The following is a 23947-nucleotide window of genomic DNA, read 5'->3' as shown; positions in this document are numbered from 1 at the left end:
TTTAAAAGATGTTAGAGTGGACTATCTAGAATTCTATTTTATGTTCAAAAGTTGACAGATGGGATGGGATTTTTTTTTTAAATTCAGGAGAATGAGGGAAATTGCTTCAAACTAAAATTTATGAAGACATCAAAAACCTAACAGCCCGTCCCAAAATTTCTAGCAGTGGGATTTCACAGAAATACAAACTGAAGTATATACCCTTATTTTAAAATATTTTTGGAAGAGGGAAAGCTACATCAGCTGTTGTGGATACATCTGTTGTTAAGGCATCCCATATAAAGATGAAACATCATTTAATCTTTCAAGATGCTTATACTGTGCAAAGAGACTAAAGTATGCTTCCACCTTGTAGAACAGAATTTCCATTTGGATAGACGATGAAAAAAAAACACAAGTGTGACAACACAGTTGTTTCTAGAGCCCAAAATTAACCACCATGCTGGGCAAAACGAGGACTCCAATGCATCCACACTGACTCTCTATTCCATATTATGATAATCTATGAACATCATGCACTTCAACCTTGAACAAAACTGTAAAAATGTGAGGCACAAGGTTTTAATTAGTGCTAGAATCTTCTTGAGAAGATCGTATGTACATTGAAATTACTTGATACATTTTCGCAAATCTTAAATTATTTCTTCATAGAAATATTTGGTATCAGGTCATTATTGTCACGTGTACTGAGGTACAGTGAAAAACTTTGTTTAGTGTACTATTCAAGCAAATCATGCCATACATGTGTACAGCACTACAAATAGAGAAAGGAAACTAAGTGCAGAATATAGTGTTACAGTGACAGAGAAAGAGTATACATTTTTTTTGAGTGCAATTTCATTTGGTTGCTGAAATTGTAAGACTGCAGTAGCAAATCTTGCACGTACGATTATTTAAATGTTGATACTCTGCATAATTCATTTCAGTAAACTAAACTTTCTTTCTTTGGAAACAGCAACCTCTTTTTTACTGAATTTATCAAGGTTTCAAATACCTTAAATATTTTGAAAGCTATACCTGATGGCTTCTGAGTCAATGTGCACAGGTGCAATCCTTTCTAGTAAGAATTTCACCATTTCCAGGAAGGGATTAGTCGGCTGCTTGGGATTTGCTAGTTTACGTGTAATTTCTCTCTAAATAATAAAGGAAATAAAAAGCATTGTTAAATCAAATTCAAACACGTGCAAAGTAATTGATTCAGAAATGACAATCATTAATGGTTAGCCACAAATTGCTAGTTTTACAAGTTTGTTGTTTGCTAATAGTTAGGTGCAAAATGCTGGATTATCAATTACCAAGAAGGACATGCACTATCACACCATTTATACAGTTTACCATCTTAATTTATTTTAAGGTAAGAAGACAGTCTTCCACAAAAAAGTATTCATCTTTTTACCACCAGGGTTAATTGTCACTTTTAATCATTCAGATCAATTGTACATTTTAACTAGACCGTACCAAAACATCTTGGATTTAGATAATCTTGCATTATATGGCTTCAGACATCCTTTGTGAGGTAATACCAAAGAGTTGTGGTGGGGGAAGTTTATTTTCATTTTTAAACCGAGAAACAGGAGCTTTCCTAACACCTGATTCTGCACGAACAACCTAGCCTGAAGCTGGCAGTTATAACTGACCTCCCAGGCATAAGGAGCCTGAAAATTGAAAACTCGTTATTACTCCACTATTAACAGAGAGAAAGCCCATGAGGGTAGGGAATGTATAGTATTTCTGGATAGTGAACATCCTCCCCACTCATCACCAGAAGCTTCTATGGTTAAGAAGCCTGGGGTTGGGGGCTCATTTACTGTGATGAAAAAGATTATATGCTGCTGATAGGCAAAGCGCTCACCTCCTCTAGATTTTGCCAGGGTGCACGTTGGAAGAAACAAGATATGTTCAAGAGTGTACTTCTGGCAAACTCTGATGGATAACCTTAGTAATATCTGTCGTGCTGTTATTTACATGCAAATTAAAGAACAACCTGGAGTGAGGGGCTATGATGCACTAACAAAACAAATTTCAAATAGCTTCTGCCCAGTCTACCATACCATTGATTTGCAAAATCAATATTTCCCCAGCTACTTAACCTACTTAGACACGCATTCAATGTCAATTGGACTTATGGCAAGGACAAACTAAAATCCTGCAGATTCCTTAGAATCAGAATCACACTGAACAGTTCACAACTTTGATAACTGACATGCAACATCTCTGGCACCAAAGATTAACACCACACTTGGAACCTTATTCTTCACAGATGTGAATTATTTCAAAGGATTCTGAAAATGCTGAATTTATAATATTTTATTTTTTCCTCATTTTCCCGTCCTTCTCTTTCTTCGTACTTAATCCAATTACAACACAATCACTGATGATAAAAATCAAGCTTCTTTAATTAGAAATATCATAGGCAGTTAATAACAACATTCCCTTACCACACAGACTTCTGCTTGCTTGCAAGAGCAGGCAGGACTAATCAGCAGCTCCAATTGAGTACGCAGCCTCTCATCATCACCCAGGACCTGGTTAAATTTCTTCATGAAATCCTGTGCTTTTCCTGGGTCAGGCAAATTTTCTGTTTGCAGAATAATAAATGTTAAAGTTATATATAATTAATATTCACAGCAGCTAATTAAAAAAAAACTTTTTAATGGAACATTTCCAAAATCAAATTTTGAATAGTATTTGTTCTTGTTCCAATGTAATCACGTTATTTTCCATGTACCAGAGAAATTCAACTGCATAAATCAGAAATCCCTGTCCCTTTAGGGATTGTTCCAAATGAAACCTGTGATCCACACCTCTACCACATGCACTTCCCCTCATGTTGGCATCATCATTTTATTCATGTAGGTGACAAAATAATAATGGCTGTAATTTCACCCAAGGAGAAAGATTTTTTTGTATTTGTTTTATTGAAAAAACATGTTTGTAAATTAGTTAGGACCAAGATTAATTTGCCACAAAAAAAAAATTCTTGCTGCTTACATAAAGTCAGTTATTTCTCTATTTAGTATAAAAGCAGTCAGGTTTACCGTCCAAATATACATCAATGAACACAAGACATTGTCTCCAGAAAAGTTTAAAAGAGCAGTGAGGGGGGGGGGGGGGGGGGGGGGGGGGGGGGGCAGGGCAGGATATATATGTTAGACAACCATAAGACAAAAAGGCAGGAAAAAATACTTTGACTAGTTATTGTTGTCATGTTAACTTTCTTACAGTAGTGTTGCATTAGCAGTATTGCATCTGAATACATTGAGCTGAAAGCTTTGCTCAGTTGCAAATTCTACTTGGGAGTGGAGTTTCCACTCTTGGTACTTAACCAAATTTTTATTCTGTACATTCTCAACAGGCTTCACAAATAGAAGCAAATGCTTCAATGAACAATCCATGCTAGTGGATTATATTATATCACAAGATCAGTCAAAGAGCAACTGCGCAACAGATATGCCCAAAACTAGAGTGCAGTTTATCTGAAGAGTTTCTTAATCTTATTTGTAATTAAAAAATGCAAGCTACTGCTCATAGAATAACACCAAATTTCAAAACCTACAAGGTTGTCAATTTACTTTGGAAGACGATTGTACAATCAAACTATATGCTCATAAATGGTGGTAAACCGCTTGCAAAGCATTTTGGCCCCCCAAAATGTTTTACCACCACATTTCCTCTGATACCACAGCCAGGGTGAATTACAGTACTGTTTGGGTAGCAAACAAAACAGAAGAGTATGGTACCCCTTATATGCTTCTGTTGAAACAGAATGACATTCGGGGCATTTTGATAGGCCCATGCAATTAGCAGCAACAGCAATTGCTGATATACAATGGTGGATTAAGGGTGTCTCATATGCTTCCAGAAAAATTCTGGTTGAAACACCTGCTATCATTCTACAGACTGTTGCACGTGCGCTAGGTTGGGGCGCTACTGATACCATTACCAGCTGTGGAGGTAGATGGAATATGGAAGAGGTACCATTGCTCAAAGCACATGGAATTAAGTACCTAGAATTGTTAATTTCATTGGCTTAAAGCTTATTGCTCTAATGTGCAAAATCTGCATGTGCAGGTTCAGATTGACAACACTTCGGCAGTAGCATATGTCAATCACATGGGTGGAATCAAGTCAGAGTCTTGTGACAGATTGGCAAACGTTATCTGGCACTGGTGTATTATTCGAAACATTTGGCTTTCAGCAATCTACCTACCGGGTAGATTCAATATAATTGCAGACACCAGGTCACGAAAATTTAATGACAATACGGAATGGATGTTAAATCGTGACATTTTTAATAAAATTGTTGCAAAATGTTTGGAATGCCAGAAATTGACTTGTTTGCTTCTACACTTAACCACCAATTACCTCAATATGTTTAATGGGAACCAGATCCAGGTGCAACAGCGGTGAATGCATTCTCGCTAAATTGGGGTGGAATGTTTTTATATGCATTTCCTCCCTTTTGTCTCATTAGTAGGTGTCTACAAAATATCAAGCAGGATTCGGCTTCAGGATTGTTGGTGGTCCCAGATTGGCCTACACAACCATGGTCACAGAACCAAAACCTCTTATGGATATTCCAAGACAAGAAAACCTACTTGTGCACCCTGTATCTGGTGATTTTCATCCTTTACATGATCGTATTGATTTGTTGTTTTGCAGATTCTAAAAAGGCCATATCTCGGAAGAGGACTATCAGATCGCACTATGGATGTAATTGCAGGAGCCTGGAGAGATAGTACCCAGAACCAGTACATTTCTTACATAAAGAAATGGGAGGTGTTTTGCTCAAGGCAGAATATTTCATACCACACTGCAGACATCTCAGATGTTTTAGAGTTTCTGTCAACACTGCATTTTGATTCCAATTTAAGTTATAGTGCGATCAATACTGCAAGGAGTGCCCTCTGCTTATTTATGGAGAGCATCAGAACAACAGATTCTAGGATCACACCCTTTGGTCTGTATGTACATGAAGGGAATTTTCAATGCCAAGCCTCCTAGACCCAGGTATACAGAAATCTGGAATGCGAGGGATGTGCTGATGTTACTTCGGGAATGGAGTCCCGTTTCACATTTGTCTTTAGACAAAATTGCCATGAAGGTAGTCATGCTAATGGCATTAGTTTCAGCACAAAGAGTACAGACATTACATAAATTACGTATAGATAGAATGGTAATGACAGCAGATGCAATTACATTCTATGTCTATGATTTACTCAAACAGAGCAGACCAGGAGTCACGGGGTGTAAATTGGTCTTTGCAGCATATCCTATGGATCTAAGACTATGTGTAGTGGCACATTTAAAATGTTACATTGAGACCACCAAGGACTGAAGAGGTGCAGAATCAGCATTGTTTATCAGCCATAAAAAAACACATAAGAAAGTGTCAGTACAGACTATCTCGAGGTGGCTGAAGCAGGTGCTGGTTGATGCAGGAATTGATACAGGTACTGACAAATTTTAATCTCATTCCACCAGGGCGGCAGCAATATCGGCGGCCAAGGATTTGGACGTTCCAATAGACCATATCCTCGCGGCCGCAGGATGGGCAAGTGAACGGATGTTTCACAAGTATTACCATAAAGAAATAGCAGACCCTGGGGCAATTGTTGGTGCTGTTTTGGATTCAGTATTAAATGTTTCCCTGCGATAAAAAGGGGACAAAAATGTTTTTGTTATGATAAATATAACCATTAACTGATTACATTAATGTTATGGTTGTATATTATTGTTTTCACTCATTTAAAGTCAATCAATGCAGTGAGACACCTGGATTTGAATCTACGGCATGAAATCACACAAGCTTTGAAATCTTCACGTAGTCACTCACGTGACTCCGAAGTAAAATAGTAAGATTAAACGAGAACTTACCAGTTTGAAGTTTGATCTTTATTTTATGAGGAGTTACGATGAGGGACTACGTGCCCTCCGCTCCCACCCTCATAAAGATCAACTGGAAGTTATGTTTGTCTCGTGTAGCTTACTATTATAATTCGGTAAATTATCATCTGTGATTTCACACCGCTGCTTTGAAGATTGACGCGTGTGCGCCTGGACAGGGTCTTCTTCACGTAGTCCATCATCGTAACTCCTCATAAAATAAAGATCAAACTTCAAACTGGTAAGTTCTCGTTTAATCTTACTATTCTTTGCCGCAGATGGCTGTGGAGCCCAAGAGTGGATATATTTAAGGCAGAGATAGATAGATTCTTGATTAGTGCAAGTGTCCGAGGTTATGGGGAAAAGGCAGGAGAATGACATTAGGAGGGGAAGATAGATCAGCCATGATTAAATGGCGGAGTAGACTTGATGGGCCGAATGGCCTAATTTTGCTCCCATCATGTGATCTTATGAGCAGGTCAGGCAGCATCTCAGGAGAACATGGATGGGCAACGTTTCGTATTGGGAGCTTTCTTTAGACTGCGCCAAATGTGTTTGTGTAACTGATTAATTATACACTTTTGTAATATCTTGAACATTTTTGATTAAGTTTCATTCAAAATGGGGGTTCTCTCTAATCTAAAAAAAGATGTATTAATAAAAAAACATTCCTGCTACCCTTATATTCAGACCAAGAATTATACAGCGTGTTATTGAAAGGGTGTGGTTAAAATAACTGCATAGTCTTAACATGCAGGGCCATAACGCTAGTAAGTCTTTCCTGCAAGCGCAACATACCTTTAGTATGTGGAAATCACATAAAGTAGTCATCCTAATTATATTTGTTCAGAAACGTTGAACAACTTATCCTTCAACGTCACTAACTTTCTCCAGATCAAAGTTGTAGCTAAAGGCATTCGCATAGGTCCAAGCTATGCCACATCCAGAGACCAATGTCAATCAGTGATTCACTTGCAGTTCTTCCAACCTAATGTACTGCATTTAGTTTTCACAATACAGACTTTTCTAGTAAAGAAACCAAACGCAGAATGGGCGATTACTTTGCAGTTACTCTGTATGAGAGACCCTGAACTTCCAGCTGTCTGCCACTTAAGGAATAACACTTGATCTTCCACCTGGGCAATTGCAGCATGCAGGACTCAATATCAAATTCTTTAACTTATAATAATTCACGCTATTTTTGTTTATATCAGAACTAGCCATTTTTCTAACCAGTTTCCATTACATTGAACTAGCCTGTCATAACTTTGGTTCCGTTTTTCTTTTTTTGAAGTCTGGATACATCCCACAGCACCAAATCATACCAAGAATCTAAATTGTCTTTTAATTGCCACATTAGATCATCCCGTCTAAATCCGAGAGATTTTACATCAAACCCCCACCCCAACCTTCTTTGTTGCCTACACTTACTTGCCTTTTCTCTTTTCTAATTCTGATATAACACAGCCACATGGGGGTGGGGGAGGGTGACAGGCAGATGGGTGGACAAAGGCCAGAAATGAAATGACTAAAGGTATGATGCTAGGATTGAAGAGTTGCACATTGCAAAGCCAGAGATAGGGATGTTTGTGGAAGGAGGAGGGGGGAGGGGAGAAATGGGTGAGAGTCACAATGGAGCACAGGAGAAGGTGGTGGGAAATAGGGGAAGTTATTCCGGCACTTAGTGTACCAACAGTATTTGTAGAAAAATGGAACTGCTGATGCTGATTTACAGATAAAGGCAGCGAGGGAATAATTGCCCCCCCCCCCTGCACCTATATTCCTTCCTCTAGCTTCACAATTCACAACTCTTCAATCTTGTTGTCTTTGTCTTTTCACCTCTGACAACCATCTACCTATCAAGAAGTCCCTCACCTGTAGCCAGGCTTCGGCGTGCCTCTCCCTACCACAATCAGTCAGAAAATGGGTCCTCACCTGAGACTTCACCTCGCCACGTGCCCCAGAGATGCTGCCTGAACTGCTGAGTTACTCCAGCACTTTGTGGCTTTTCTTTTTAAACCAACAATCGCTACTTTGATTTCAGGGGCACGGCTGCTTTCTCAGCAGAGGTACAGAAGTGTGAAAATGCATACCTCCAGATTCAGAGAGTTTCTTCCCAGCTATTGTCAGGCAACTGAACCAACTTATCCCAACTGGAGAGTGGTCCTGACCTACCAAGTACCTAATTGGAGAGCCTCGGACTATTTTTAATTAGACTTTACTGCGCTAAACATTATTCCCTTAATCCTGTATCTGTAAACTGTGGATGGCTCGATTATAATGTATAGTCTTTCCATTGACCAGATAGCACGCAACAAAAAAGCTTTTCACTGTATCTCGGTACATGTGACAATAAACTAAACAAACATTTTTAATTCTAAGAATCCAATACCAAAACAGAATGCATGTTAACCATGCAACAAATAATCCTACGTCCCTTGTCAATTCTTCCCTTCCCTCCCGTACCACCCCCTCCCCGGGCACTTTCCGTTGCAACCGCAAGAAATGCAACACCTGTCCCTTTACCTCCCCCCTCGACTCCATTCAAGGACCCAAGCAGTCGTTCCAGGTGCGACAGAGGTTCACCTGTATCTCCTCCAACCTCATCTACTTCATCCGCTGCTCTAGATGTCAGCTGATCTACATCGGTGAGACTAATAAACGGTTGGGCAATCGTTTCGCCGAACACCTCCGCTCGGTCCGCAAGAACCTACCTGACCTCCCGGTGGCTCAGCACTTCAACTCCCCTTCCCATTCCCAATCCGACCTCTCTGTCTTGGGTCTCCTCTATTGCCAGAGTGAGCAACACCGGAAATTGGAAGAACAGCACCTTATATTCCGCTTGGGGAGCCTGCATCCGGGGGGCATGAACATTGAATTCTCCCAATTTTGTTAGCCCTTGCTGTCTCCTCCCCTTCCTTAGGCCTCGAGCTGTCTCCTCCCATCCCCCAGCCCTCGGGCTCCTCCTCCTTTTTTCCTTCCTTCTCCCAGCCACCCCCTATCAGTCTGAAGAAGGGTTTCGGCCTGAAACGTTACCTATTTCCTTCGCTCCATAGATGCTGCTGCACCCGCCGAGTTTCTCCAGCATTTTTGTGTACCTTGCATGTTAACCATATCTGGGTGATTTATACATTTGCAGAGATCAAAGGTGGCAAAGAAGAGAGATTTCAAAGTGCATCCCTATGCATATGTAATGAGCTACTAATAAATTGTTTAAAATTGTACAAAGCTGTGAAATCAAACTACAAACTATACTTTGTGTTATATGCATTTGGAAAACAAGTGATAAAAAGCCTTCGGTGACACTTTAAGATGTTGGAGGGTACGCATTAATTATTAGTTTATCAAAATAGGTAACAGCCACTACATGTAATTAGAGATAGCATTAAAACAAATTTGCAATCAATATCAACAAATACACTGCGCAAAGTTGTAAGAGAAAACAAAAGCATACTTACTTGCTATGGCCATCAGTTTTGCAAACATTGCATTATTGTTAGCTTCGGACTGAAACAAACAAGGTTTTCATGTTAGAAAAACAATGACCTGATTTATTTTTGAAATGGCAAGCTTAGTAAACATTTCAGGTGAATCATTTTTTATTTAATTTATAGGTATGACTGTATTCAATCTTTGATTTTATTGTGTACGCTGAAAACATTCCAACGTAGTAAGACCCGTGTCTACTCTATTTGAACTGTGCCTGATGATCCATTCTGGTAGGAGGTGGCCTGGTCATCATATTAATCAGAAAAATGCACCTCTGGTAATTTAACAATGTCAGTTTTGCACTGATGCATTATCTTAGATTGGGTGTTCATTATGAATGAGTGCTGAACTGATCATGTTCCACCTAAGATCAAAATTTGAATTAAGATATTGGATCCTTATCAAAAATCAAAGAAATTATATAACTGGATACATTTCAAAACTGGTTTTATATATATTTTAATTACGTAGATATGTGCATCAAATGTTAATACACTAATGAAACTTACAGCAGGTTGTTTATGCAGGTCTAATAACTCCCGGACATGACTCCTCAGCATATTTTGGCACTTCCACATTTCGTTCAATGCTCTGCAGATGAAAAAAAGTATTCTTGAAACGGTAATATTAATAAGCTAAATTTTGCCTTCATGAATGTCATTTGTGTTTTAAACAGATAGCTTCTTATATTCTTTAAAACAAATATGTTCCTATAGTCACCTTGCTAACAAAAAAAACATGGACATGCGATGATCTTATGAAAATTCACACAAAAATTCATTTTGCAATCATGGAAATTCTTTCCTTACCATAGTCCCAGCATATTACCTGCCATACATAAGCTTTCCATTTGAATTGCATGCCTAGTTTTCTGAAGAGTAATGCTAGGAACGTCTTCAAAGACAGTACGTCCAAGACAACACAGCACTAAAAAAATCTAGGAATTTTAAGAATTCTCATTTACTCAGCTTTTACATACAGAAACTATGTAGTTGAACCTATTGAGTTGAAACTATGTAGTTGAACCTATTACACATTCATGTAATTTTAATACTGACCAAGCAAACTGACAAATCTCCAAACAATTATTTCAGTGACATCAAGAAGCACCAATGAAGAATCTCCCTTCATATTGGCTAAGGAACCCACAACAGTTTGAAAGATTGGTTTTACAGCAAATAATTTGTTTTGACCAGATACTTATCAAACATGTACAAAATGGGCACGTTTTTTAAACCTCTAATTTCAGTGGTAATAAAGATAACGCTGCTTCAGACAACATAAATCCATACTCGTAAAGTATGGAAGGACAGTTCATTAGGTCAGTTTATTATGCAACATAAATATAGAATTTTAAAAAGAGGATGCTGATCTTATAGAGGTGTATTACAATCACAAGGGAAATCAAAATTGATGAGCGTTTGACAGTTCTAGACCTGTACTCGCTGGAGTTTAGAAGAACGAGGGGGATCTCATTGAAACTCACTGAATAGCGAAAGTCATGTTTCCACTAGTGCGCGGGTCTAGGACAAGAGGGCACACTCAGAATAAAAGGATGCATTTTAGAAAGGAGATGAGGAGGAATTTCATTAAACAGAGGATGATGAATCTGTGGAATTCATTACCACAAATCGCTGTGGAGGCCAAGCCTTTATGTATTTTTAAAGTGGAGATTGATAGGTTCTTAATTATTAAGGGTGTTAAAGGTCACAGGGAGAAGACTGGAGAATGGGTTGAGAGGGAAAGACAGATCAGCCATGATTGGATGGTGGGAGTAGAATCGACAGAGGAGACATGAGTGAGGCAGCGGGGAAACTACGTTACCAAAGGAAGAGGACATCTCAGAAGTCTTAGAATTGAAAGCCTCATCTTGGAAGTAGTAGCAGTGGAGATGTAGAAATTGAGGGTAGAGGATAGCACCTTTGCAAGAGACAGGGTGGGGGGAAGTGTAGTCCAGATATCTACAGGAGTCAGTGGTTTTGTAATAGACATCAGTCGATAGTCTGGCACATGTGATGGAGACAGTGATCAAGAAAGGGGAGAATTTAGTTTAATTTATTGTCACCAGGGTCGAGGTACTGTGAAAAGCTTTTCATTGCCTGCTGACCTGCTCACCATTGCCTGCTGACCGGAAAGACAATACATGATTACAGTCGAACCATCCACAATGTACAGATACATGATAAAAGGAGAGGTATCAGGGATAGTCTAAGTGAATTTGAAAGCAGGGTGGAAGTCAATAGTAAAGTTAATGAAATCAACAAGTTTTGCACGAATGCATGAGGCAACCGTAATGCAGTCATCGATGTGGCAGAGGAAGAGTTAAGCATGGTGCCAGTGTACGATTGGAACAAGGACTGTTCGATGTAACCAACTAAAAGGAAAGCATAGCTGGTGCCCATGGCTACATCTTTAACTTGAAGAAAGTGAGAGGAGTTAAAGGAGAAGGGGTTAAGGGTGAGGACAAATTCGGCTGGGCAGAAGAGATTTGGTAGAGGAAAACTGATCTGTTCAAGGAAGAACAGAAGGGCCATGAGATCTTCTTGGTGGGAGTTGAAGGTGTAAAAGGACGTCCATTGTAGACGATGGGGGCTTACATATTGAAAGCTATTGAAGAGTTCAAGGGTGTGTGAGAAACAATGGGTTTACTAAGGCAGTTCTGTTAGTGGCGTTTAAGGAGATAGAAGTGGGGAGCAGGAAAAGTACAAAGATGGAGGCTGCGGAGGGGTTATCGCCAGAGGTGAAGAGATCAGCAACAGTTTGGGAGATGACGGCCTGGTGTTTGTCTGTGGGGTCATGGTGAAGGGGTAACAATGAGGTGGTGTTTGTCAGCTGGTGCCTGACCTCAGAATGGTTTGGAGCGATATGGGCCAAATGCAGGCAAATGGGACTAGCTGAGATGGGGCATCTTGGTTGACATGGACGAGTTGGGCTGAAGGGCCTGTTTCCATGCTGTATGACTATGACTAATTGTAGCTGAGTGAAGTGAGACCAATGTGCAGTTCTGACCAAGCAAACTGTTGAGGAGTAGTTTGGAATACTCTTATTTGATGACACAAACCAAAGTGACGGAGAATCTTCCATTACAGATTTTTTGTTTATTCATTTATAAGTCAAATTTGTGTGAGTTGGATTACACTAAATATGTTAAGGATAATACACTTTGACATGAGAAGTGAAAGGAGATCAGGAGTAGGGTTCATGGAAGCAAATTAACAAGTGATTTACAAAGTTGCAGCAATTGTATGATTAGAGTGGGAAAAACAAACTTTCTTAGTAAAGGACCCTCCAGGAAAAAAAATGGAACAGTCATTTAATGACGAGATTTGGCAGCAGATAAACAAGAAATGAATAATAACTGACAAATAAAACCTCTCAAGAAGAGTGATTGACCAGGGTTCATCTGATGCCAAAGTGTAATATTCTAATGGAATTGGACTAAACGTTACTAAAAATTGTAGCAAGTCAAGAGATTGAGAAGTACAAAACAAAAAACTTAAGTATCAGCAACAGATGATCAAATATTATTAGAGTGAGAAGATGAAGTACAAGAATAAACCAACAAGAAATACAAGATCTGTATGGAAGAACTACAGATGCTGGTTTATATCGAAGGTAGACACAAAATGCTGGAGTAGCTCAGCGGGACAGGCAGCATCTCTGGAGAGAAGGAATGGGTGACGTTTCGGGTCTGAAGAAGGGTCTTGGCCCGAAACGTCACCCATTCCTTCTCTCCAGAGATGCTGCCTATCCCGCTGAGTTACTGCAGCATTTTGTGCGACCTAAGAAATACAAGATGATTGTCGGAACTTTCACAACGTAAACACCAAAATTAAGCAAAAGTCTCACAAAAACATAGGAATTAATTACGAGGAATAAACAAATGGGCGAGGTTTCAACCAAATAATTTGCACCAATCTCCACGGCAGAAGGTGGTAAATGTACCATAAATAGGGAGCCAAAGATCTAAATTAGGGGAGGAGCTTCAAGTAATTACTAAAGAGAAAATACCTGTGAAATAAAGGATATTAAAAACCAGTAAGTGTGCAAGAACTGATATCCTGCATCTTAGGATTTCAAATATGTAATATCAGGGATAACAGACACAACGCTATCAAAACACCGTAGATTCTGGAAAATCTCTATTAGAGAACAGCACTATTTGGGAAATGAGAAAAAGTAAGTAATTAACGAGAGATCAGTTAGCTAGTCATCAGGAAATCACTGGATACCAAGGATAGAGAAATAGAATAACTATTAAATTATATTACAATTTAACAATTAGAGTCAACATGGATATTCGCATTTCCCACCTCTATCTGTAGCATTGTTGGTTATGGTTCCAAGTCCTCATTCAGATACTCTCAGATACCTTCTATCAACAAAATTAATTATTTGTTCCTTAACTTTCAAACTCTCCCCCAAGAGAAATAAATCCGTTTACTTCTCCTTATTTATGCACTTCAATTATGTGATCCCCCAACATGCCGGGTCTCCATTATTTCAAAGAAAGCGACCCAAGGCTTATCGGGTTTCCCAAAAAAATTAATTTTCCATGTGTGATGTTATCCTCAAATCTCCTCAGCACCTTTCCTTCCTGCCATGTGATTTTCAGATCCACAAAAACACTTTCCCCCTCCAACAGTCCCCCTTCAATGAAAACAGGCAACCACTTTAGAATACCAGCTTAACTAACATATCTAAATATTTTACAATCTTCAGGGATACAGTGCATTCAGAAAGTACTCCTTCACTTTTTCCACATTTTGTTACGTTAAAGCGAAAACAGGTAGTTTGTTGAGGCACTTTTGGCAGCGATTACAGCCTCAAGTCTTCTTGGGTATGACGCTACAAGCCTGACACACCTGTATCTTTGGTAATTTCTCCCATTCTTCTCTGCAGATCCTCTCAAGCTGTCAGGTTGGATGGGGAGCAGCGATGCACAGCTATTTTCAGGTCCCTACAGAGATGTTCGATCGGGTTCAAGTCCGGACTCTGGCTAGGCCACTCAAGGACATTCACAGACTTGTCACAAAGCCACTCCTGCATTGTCTTGGCTGTGTGCTTAGGGTCGTTGTCCTGTTGGAAGGTGAACCTCTGTGCCAGTCTGAGGTCCAGAACGCTCTGGAGCAGGTTTTCATCAAGGATCTCTCTGTACTTTGCTCTGTTCATCTTTCTCTCGATCTTGACTAGTTTTCCAGTTTCCTACTGCTGAAAGACATCCCCACAGCATGATGCTGCCACCACCATGCTTCACCGTAGGTATGGTATTGGCCAGGTGATGAACGGTACCTGGTTTCCTCCAGACTTGACGTTTGGCATTCAGGCCAAAGAGATCAATCTTGGTTTCATCAGACCAGAGCACCAGAGAAAACAACCCATTTGACAAACTCCAAGTGGGTTGTCATGTGCCTTTTACTGAGTGACATCCTTCCAGCCACTCTACCATAAAGGCCTGATTAGTGGAGTGCAGCAGATATAGTTGTCCTTCTGGAAGGTTCTCCCATCTCCACAGAGGAACTCTGGAGCTTTGCCAGAGTGACCATCGGGTTCTTGGTCACCTCCCTGACCAAGTCCCTTCTACCCCGATCGCTCAGTTTGGCCGGGCAGCCAGCTCTATGAAGAGTCCTGGTGGTTCCAAAGTTCTTCCATTTAAGAATGATGGAGGCCACTGTGCTCTTCGGAACCTGCAATGCTGCAGAAACTGTTTTATATCCTTCCACAAATCTATGTCATGGCCACAATCCTGTCTTGGAGGTCTACATCTTCATCTTCATGGCTTGGTTTTTGCTCTGACATGCACTGTCAACTGTGGGACCTTTTGTGTCTTTCCAAATCACATCCAATTAATTTAATTTACCACTGGTGGACTCCAATCAGGTTGTAGAAACATCTCAAGGATAATCAATGGAAACAGGATGAACCCAAGATCAATGTTGAGTGTCATAGCAAAGGGTCTGAATACTATTGTAAATGTGATATTTCAGTTATTTATTTTTAATTACTTAGCAAAGATTTCTAAACATCTGTTTTCGCTTCTTCTTTCTGGGGTATGGTGTGTAGATTGATGATAAAAAAAATTTTAAATTATTTTAAAATAAGGCTGTAACGTAACAAAATGGGGAAAAATGAAGGGATCTGAATACTTTCTGAATGCACTGTATATTGATTAAAGAGATCTCTCTTCTCTCACCATATATCAACAATTCGCTAATCATCTTTTCTCTCACATGAATCAATTCAATTATTTGGACTAAATTCCAGTTGCTACATTTGTAATTGTCTAACCTGCCCACTGAGATCTTTTTGCAGTTTACAACTTTTACCCTTTGTTTCAACCATTGTTAGAATATTGATGTGTCATTTATAATTACTACAAGAGCTTAATACCGAGCCTTCCACTTAGTCATAGAGTGATACTATGTGGAATCAGGCCCTTCGGCCCAACTTGCCTACACTGGCCAACAATGTCCCAGCTACACTAGTCCCACTTGCCTGCGCTTGGTCCCGATCCCTCCAAACCTGTCCTATCCATGTACCTGTCTTAACTATTTCTTAAACTATGGTATTGTACCAGCTTCAACTACCTCTTCTGGAAACTTGTTCCATACACCCACCACCCTTTGTGTGAAAAAGTTACCCCCTCAGATTCCTATTATTTTCCCCTTCACCTTGAACCTGTGTCCTCTGGTCCTCGATTCCTAATCTCTGGGCAAGAGACTGTGCATCTACCTGATCTATTCCTCTTATGATTTTGTACACCACTATAAGATCACCCCTCATCCTCCTGCGCTCCATGGAATAGAGACCCAGCTGACTCAACCTCTCCCTATAGCTCACACCCTCTGGTCCTGGCAACACCTGCTTAAATCTTTTCTGAACCCTTTCAAGCTTGACAATATCTTTCCTATAACATGGTGCCCAGAACTGAACACAATATTCTAAATGCAGTCTCACCAATGTCTTATACAACTGCAACATGACCTCCCAACTTCTACACTCAATACTCTGACTAATGAAGGCTAAATTGCCAAAAGCCTTTTTGACCACATTGTCCACCTGTGACTCGACCTTCAAGAAACCATGCACCTGTACTCCTAGATCCCTCTGCTCTACAACACTACCCAGAGGTCTACCATTTACTGTGTAGGTCCTGCCCTTGTTCGACGTCCCAAAATGCAACACTGCACACTTCTCTGTATTAAATTCCATCAACCATTCCTCTGCCCACCTGGCCAATAGATCCAGATCCGGCTACAATCTTTCACAACCATCTTCACTATCTGCAAAACCACTCACTTTTGTATCATCAGCAAACTTGCTAATTTGGCCCTGTATGTTCTCATCCAAATCATGATGTAGATGACAAACAGTAACGGGCCCAGCACCGAACCCCGAGGCACACCACTAGTCATAGGCCTCCAGTCCAAGAAGCAACCTTCCACCATCACCCTCTGCTTCCTCCATGGAACCAATTTGCTATCCATTCAGCTATCTCTCCTTGGATCCCAAGCGATCTAAACTTCCAGAACAGCCGACCATGCAGAACCTTGTCATATGCCTTAATGAAATTCATGCACACTACATCTGCAGCTCTGCCCTCATCGACCTTTTTGGTCACGTCTTCAATACAAATCAACCAGATTTGTCAGACACGACCTCCCACGTACAAAACCACGCTGACTATCCCTAATCGGCCCTTGCCCATCCAAATGCCTATATAACCTAACCCTCAGAATACTCTCTAGTAACTTTCCAACTATAGATGTTAAGCTCACTGGCTTATAATTCCCAGCATTTCCCCTGCAGCCGTCTGGAAAAGAGGCAATTTGCCACCCTCCAGTCTTCCGGCACCTCTCCTGTATTTAAGGACGACTCATAAATTTCAACCAGGGCTCCCGCAATTTCCTCTCAAGTTTCCCGCAATGTCCTCGGATATATCTGATCACGCCCTAGAAATTTGTCTGCCTTCATACACGACAGTACCTTCAGGTAACACTGACTGCTCTCAATACAGTTCCATTGACTGCCTCAAGTTCCTTCGTCCTACTGTCTTTCTCCTCTGTAAATGCAGAGGAGAAATACTCATTTGAGGACCTTGCCCATCTCCTGTAGCTCCACACAGAGGTGACCACTTTGATTCCAGAAAGGTCCCACTCTCTTTCTAGTTACCCTTTTCCCCCTTATGTTTTGTAAAATCTTTTGAGATTGTCCTTAATGCTACCCACCAGAGCTATCTCCTGCCCCCTTTTTGTCCTTCTGATCTCCTTTTTCAGTTTATTCTTTAGCTCCTGAATCCTTCATCTGCCTATTATGTCCCATGCATCCTTCTTATATTTGACCAATGCTTTTGACCAACACTTACTCAAAGTCAGAGTGAGCAACACCGGAAATTGGAGGAACAGCACCTCATATTCCGCTTGGGGAGTCTGCATCCTGGTGGCATGAACATTGAATTCTCACAATTCTGTTAACCCTTGCTGTCTCCTCCCCTTCTGACCTCAGCCCTCGGGCTCCCCCTCCTTTTTCCTTTCTTCTCCCCGCCTCCCCCCACCCCCTATCAGTCTGAAGAAGGGTTTCGGCCCTAAACGTTGCCTAGCTCCTTCGTTCCATAGATGCTGCTGCACCCGCTGAGTTTCTCCAGCATTTTTGTATACCTTCGATTTTCCAGCATCTGCAGTTCCTTCTTACACACTTACTCAAAGTCCTTAGAACATTTCTCTTTGGCACCCACTGAGCAAATGTTTAATTCAATGCCAATCATTTTTCCTTGTGTTCCTTAGGCTTCACCTCTTCTGATGTATTATGTAATACTTTGTCTACCACTATACTAAAATCTATTTAATCTCTCAGAAACGTGTTACCTTCATCAATCCTCTTGGTATCATTTTAAGGATGAGGGGGCTGTCCCACGAGATAAAAGGCTAACCTGTATGAATTGCATGTTAGAAGAATGAGAGGTGATCTCATTGAATCAAACCATATTCTGAGAGAATGCTTCCTTTAGAGAATCCACTGTTAGGAAGCATAGTCAAAGGAAAAGATCTGGTGTTAATGCAGATGGTTGGAAATTCTCTCGGATATACATTCATATATAATTGAGTTAGTGATGAACAGTTTTAGGATACTAAAGGAATTGTGTGATGTGTACTTGGCAAGAATACAGACATATTAAAGAATAGTTCGTGCTGAAAGAGGTAATTTGGAACACTGAACACATTCTGCAATAGCCCTCCAATCAGTAACATTCCCTAGCTCTTTTTCCTTTCTCCTATTATTTTTTCCCCTTCCCAATGTACCCATTCAATTCAGTTTTTAAATCAATTCCACATCTCCACTTTTTCAGGCGGTCGATTCAGATCACGATCACTTGCAAACAAACATGTTTTTCATTAAGATTCCTCTGGCCCCTTCTGTCACAACCTCCCACGACCCCAAACTATGGGGACTTTTTTCTAATTACACCACCACTGTTCGAAAGAGAACAATTTCAGCTACTTCAGTTCATGCAAGTGACCAACCTTGCTTGTCTAGATTTACTTTACTAAAACTTTCCGGAGCCTCTGCATTCTGGTAATGGATTTAAATCAGTATTAAGAAATCGAGCAGAGAGATGAAAAGTTATTTTCAAGTGCTATATGAATCGAGAATGTTCTACCCAAATATGTGGTTGTTGCTGAGTATATAAGCAATTTTGAAGAGTTTTGGAGATTATACTTCAGGATAACAGTAAAATGCAGGAAGACGCATGAGCTTGAGACTTGTTCTTTACTCCTGTTATTCTGATCTATGTAACACTAACGAACTTACATGATACTCACTTTACTGCATTTGGGTCCAAGGAAGCGTAAAGGTAATAGAGACACTTCATTCTTTCTTCAGTTTCCAAATTATGAGGAACAAGATATTGAGCGAAGATTTTTTCCACCAATAACCTAATCAAGAACGAAAGTAGCAGTTGCATTGAATACAAAAAAGATCAATTTTAGTTTCTAAATACAAGATGTGCATATCACATAATATTTGATTTGTCACAAGAATCTAACCCTATTTCAGTTTCCATATCATCTTCCTACCTCAGCACACATTATAATTAAGCCCTGCAATGCTCTTCCAACTCTGGCTTTTAAAGCATCATTGTTTTTTATCTGTCCACACCTGGCAGGTAGATGTTCAATTATTTGAAACTCTAAAATTTTGGATTACCTACCCTAAACTGCTGTTTGCTTTCAATATGCCTCAATTTCTATCATCTGCTGTAAAGTAACCATCCAAGGATTGGCATCAAATTGTTTGTCAACTTTCTAGTAATGCACCTCAGGATATTATTTCATATGTGCTATATAAATCAAGCCTATGTTTAATTAAAAAAGACACCAAATTGATAAATTAAACTAACAGTACTTTGAACATCCAGTGAATTACAGTGAACTGATAGAGCATTACCATTCTTAAATGCTCTAAACAATGCCACGGCACTGAAAGACAAAATACCCAATCAACATTAAAGAATGCTGACAAAAAGATTAAATGGGTGGTACTGATTAATTAGTAGAAGCTATCATAGAACCGAGGCCACCTTTGATATCCTCAAGATATTGCAAAGGACTTCATAGCCAATTATTTGCTTTGAAGTGTATAGACTTGTAGCAAGCATGGAAACAAGCTTGTGCCTTGCAAGGTTTGATAACATTGAAGAGATAAAGCAGCAGCTGATCTGTTCTGGTAAGGTAATGTGGCCATCTGTTCCTCTTCCAAGGAAGTCATGACAATTTTACAACCACTTACAAAGGCAGGAACGACCAGTTTATCATGCCATCTTAATAGCTGGGTCTCCAATAGTGACAAAAGACAGATTGCTAACACTCAACATAAAATATATCCACTGTGAATTTGACTTTAACCAGTGTTTTGCTGACCTCCAAGTTCAATTTAATAGTAAATCAAATTTATACAACATTCTGCTGCACGGTAAACCATGTTATTCCAATAATCCCATCTATGTTGACATTTGTCTCTGAACAGAATTACAAAGTTAATTTACAAATTCATCCATCTCACCTTTTTGCCTATTTTATGTGAACACAGCAACATATGTATATTCCCTTTCAAATTTGGCCTACTTTGTTGGCCCTGAGAAGTCAATCTTGTGCAGTACTCTGATGCATACATTCTGTTGTGTATTAAATCTAACAAATAAATATTGGATTTACATAACACTTTTCTTGAGCTTAGGATTTTACAGCAAATTAAGTACTTACTGAAGTGCAATCATTGTGGTAATATAGGAAATGCAAATTTGCACCAGACACGCTCCAAGAAACAGCAATATAATAATCAAACAAAGTTTAAATCATTGATTGAGTGACTGCAGTGTTAACTTATGTTTCATGCAATGCTCAGGTACTTTAAGTCATTAATTAAGTGGGAAATAATAGAACACCAAAAAAGCTTGTCCATTCTTCAAAATGTAAGGCTGTTCTTTACCAACTTTTTTCAAAGTAAGCATTTCTGCCATGTAACATTCCCTCGACATGAATGTCAATTCAGGTTAATGCCTTTAAGTCTCTGGAGTGACACAAAAGATCTGACTCAGAGGCAAGTACATAGCTGACAACAATCCCCCATGAATCCTAACCTAACTGACATTCGGTGGGTGCGCTGCGAGTCGGCTGCCCTGCCTGCAGAGTGTTCGTTATTTTGACTTTTTTTTGGCGGTATGTCTAATGTTAGCTCTTGGTGTGTCTTGTGTGGGGGGGAAAGGGGGGAACCGCTTTCGGTCGCCTCCTCGACGGAGAGGCGACTTTTTCCATGTCGCCTCCCTCGCGGCCTAACAGCATGGATTGGAGCAGCCTTTCCCGGAGTTGGGCCCGGAGCATCAGCAGCAGGCGCAGCGCGGACGTTTCCATCGCGGAGCGGGGCAAACCCTTGCCGGTGGTCGCCAGAGAGGAGTGCTCCAATCGCTGGCCTGGTGATATTGGCATCATGGGGCTGTGGTCTGCAGAGCTTCTAACCGCAGGCGGGGCGTGGACTTGCCCACCGGAGTCTGGGGTCCTTTGCCAGGGATTGCCAGAGAAGAGCTCCGACCGCCGGCCTATGGCCTATAACATCGTGAAGTCGCGGTCTCCGGTAGGAAAGTGCCGATTCGGTACCGCCAAGCCACGGAGTGTGTTTGACTGTCCCGACGTCGGAGTTTTGATCACCCCGACGAGAGAGCATGTACTTCCGGCTGTCATAAGTGGCGACTACGGAGGGTTTATGGCCCAGACCACGGGTGAACAAAGGAGGAGGGCTGGCTGGACTTTGTTGCCTTCCACCACAGTGAAGAATGCTGTGGTGAATGTTTGTGTTAAATCTTATTGTGTATTGTGTGTTCTTTTTAAATGTCTCACTGCTGGCAAATTAATTTCACTGCACCTTCGGGTGCATGTGACGAATAATATTGACTTTGACTTTGATTCTTCTCAATATGCAATATCCAAAAGTCCCAAGTAGAAATCTATACACGACCACACTCCACTTTACAATTTCATCCACCTCATGTATTAACACAAAAATAGTAACCTCTGTTACTTCAACTTACAGCCACTTTAGATCTTTCCTTCTGACCTCAGAAGACTTAGACTGAGCTTCAGGAGTGTCTAAATAAACTAGCAATTGGTCACTTCGTCTCCATCTTAAGAATTCCTCCAATTCCTCATTTTCTAAACCATTGCATTTTATAATGTTTCTCAAAGTTTAATTTCACGCCTGGGGAGATAATATGGGAGATGTACCGTTAAAGTGTGCTTGTGTAAATTGCTGCTCCTCAGGTGGGAAAAGAGCCCATTTAAAAAAAGAAATGATGAGTCAACACCAAGGTCAATAAATAAATGGACAAACAATGATTATACACCTTACTGTCACAAGCCCCATTATGCATTAAAAATGCAATGTTAACCCCTAAAAAATCAATAGCTAAATGATGCAAATAACGTAACAGGAAAATAGACCATGTAAAAGTCTAGATTGTTTGCTCAGATGGCAAATGGGGCTAAGTCCTAATTATGGTTTTCAAATGGGTTTGTATTAAAACATTATCATAAATCAACCATTATAGAGTAATACAAAAAAATATATATATTTTGAAATCAGCCATGAAATCAAATCTTGTGCACAGATGCTAATTTGCAATTCAAAATATGGAATCACCTACTTGTCATCAATGCTGTTCTGGTAATAGATATGCAGGAGTTTATCTTTGATCCAATTCACTTTCTGAGCAGCCTCTTTCCCAGCTTCTGCATGTAGACAGTACTTTTTGTATAACTGGGCCAAGCCCATCATTGCTTCTTTCCGCACCCGCCACTTAAAATACAGAAAAAAATCATTGTCAGTTGGATAAAATAGTACGGACTGTTCTGGCTCTTTCTTCCAAATTACATTAATGTTACTCTTTCTGTTGTAAGCTACAGATGAATTTCCACACCACATTCATCTATTGAAATCCCTTTAATATTCTCCACCTGTGCAGAATGGCTCAGAGTAATAGGAACAGCATAACTAAGTCTACATCCACCCTCTACATGCATATAAAAGCTGCATCAGAATCTTGTCATGCAACCAGGTTTACTGCTGCAATCTAGTTCAACAAAAGGAGGAATGACTACGTTTGAGAGATAAAGTCACAATGAAGATGTGCGCTCTTCTGCCCCTCCATGCAGGCCTAATAGGAATAAAATGGAGCTCTTTTGAAAGAAGGAGCATCATAACATGCTTGACATCAAAGCAGCATTTGACTTGCATTGCATCAAGACACCCTGGTAAAACTCTATTCAATGGGAATTAAGGGAAACTCTCCTCTGGCTGGAGAAATACCAGCACAAAAGCTGACGGTTGCGAGTGTTGGAGACCAATCATCTCGGCCCTAGGACAATGCAGTAGGAGTTCTTCAAGGAAGAGTCCTAGGCCCAAACATCTTCAGCTTATCTGTTAATAACCTTAATGCCATCATAAAGTCAGAAGTGGGGATGTTAGTTTATAATTGTATAATGTTCAATTCCATTCACAATTCTTCAGAAACTGAAGCAGTCCAGGCCTACATCCAGCAAGACCTAGTCAGATCAATAGTCAGGCATGGGGTGATAAGTGGCAAGCAACATTCATGCCACGCAAGTAGCAGGCAATGACCAGCTCAAATAAGAGAACCCAACCACTTACTCTTAAACAATCAATGGCATTACCATTGCAAAGTCTCCAACCATCAACCTTATGGAGGATCACAACTAACCAGCCATTGAAACTTGTAGCTACAAAACTCAGAAGTTTGGTACCCAAAGCCGTTCCAACCTCCACGAGGTTGTTAGAAGTGTGATGAAATAGTCCTCACTTGCCAAGTACAAATGAAGCCCGCATCCTACTTGAAAATCAACATTACATTCAGGTAGGAAAATTAAGATTACATTTGTGCATGTCAGATGGTAAACAACAGTATTTTTAACTGTAATACAGCAGTAAACACATTCCTTGAGCTACCATAATGTTAGAATAACATCTGGATAACCCATCCTGCAGTCACATTGAGACAGATTTG

The 23947-nt window shown here is 40.2% G+C and overlaps 1 protein-coding gene across 7 annotated transcripts in view; it reads right to left on the bottom strand.

Moving 5' to 3' along the window:
* The window catches only part of pds5a (PDS5 cohesin associated factor A), a 185147-nt gene that overhangs the window by 58336 nt on the left and 102864 nt on the right, over window positions 1–23947 (bottom strand). For all 7 annotated transcript variants that reach the window (XM_055637378.1, XM_055637394.1, XM_055637400.1 and 4 more), the window contains exons 12-17: window positions 22571–22722; window positions 19197–19310; window positions 9885–9966; window positions 9345–9393; window positions 2439–2578; window positions 1018–1133 (exon numbers count right to left, since the gene is read on the bottom strand). In XM_055637378.1, coding sequence (XP_055493353.1) covers window positions 1018–1133; window positions 2439–2578; window positions 9345–9393; window positions 9885–9966; window positions 19197–19310; window positions 22571–22722 — 653 coding nt within the window. The remainder of the gene's footprint in view (window positions 1–1017; window positions 1134–2438; window positions 2579–9344; window positions 9394–9884; window positions 9967–19196; window positions 19311–22570; window positions 22723–23947) is intronic.

Source organism: Leucoraja erinacea, chromosome 1, assembly GCF_028641065.1.
Source record: "Leucoraja erinacea ecotype New England chromosome 1, Leri_hhj_1, whole genome shotgun sequence".
NCBI classification, from domain to species: domain Eukaryota; kingdom Metazoa; phylum Chordata; class Chondrichthyes; order Rajiformes; family Rajidae; genus Leucoraja; species Leucoraja erinaceus.
The sequence above is the reverse complement of the archived record's forward strand: the minus strand, read 5'-3'. Positions and strand labels throughout refer to the sequence as shown.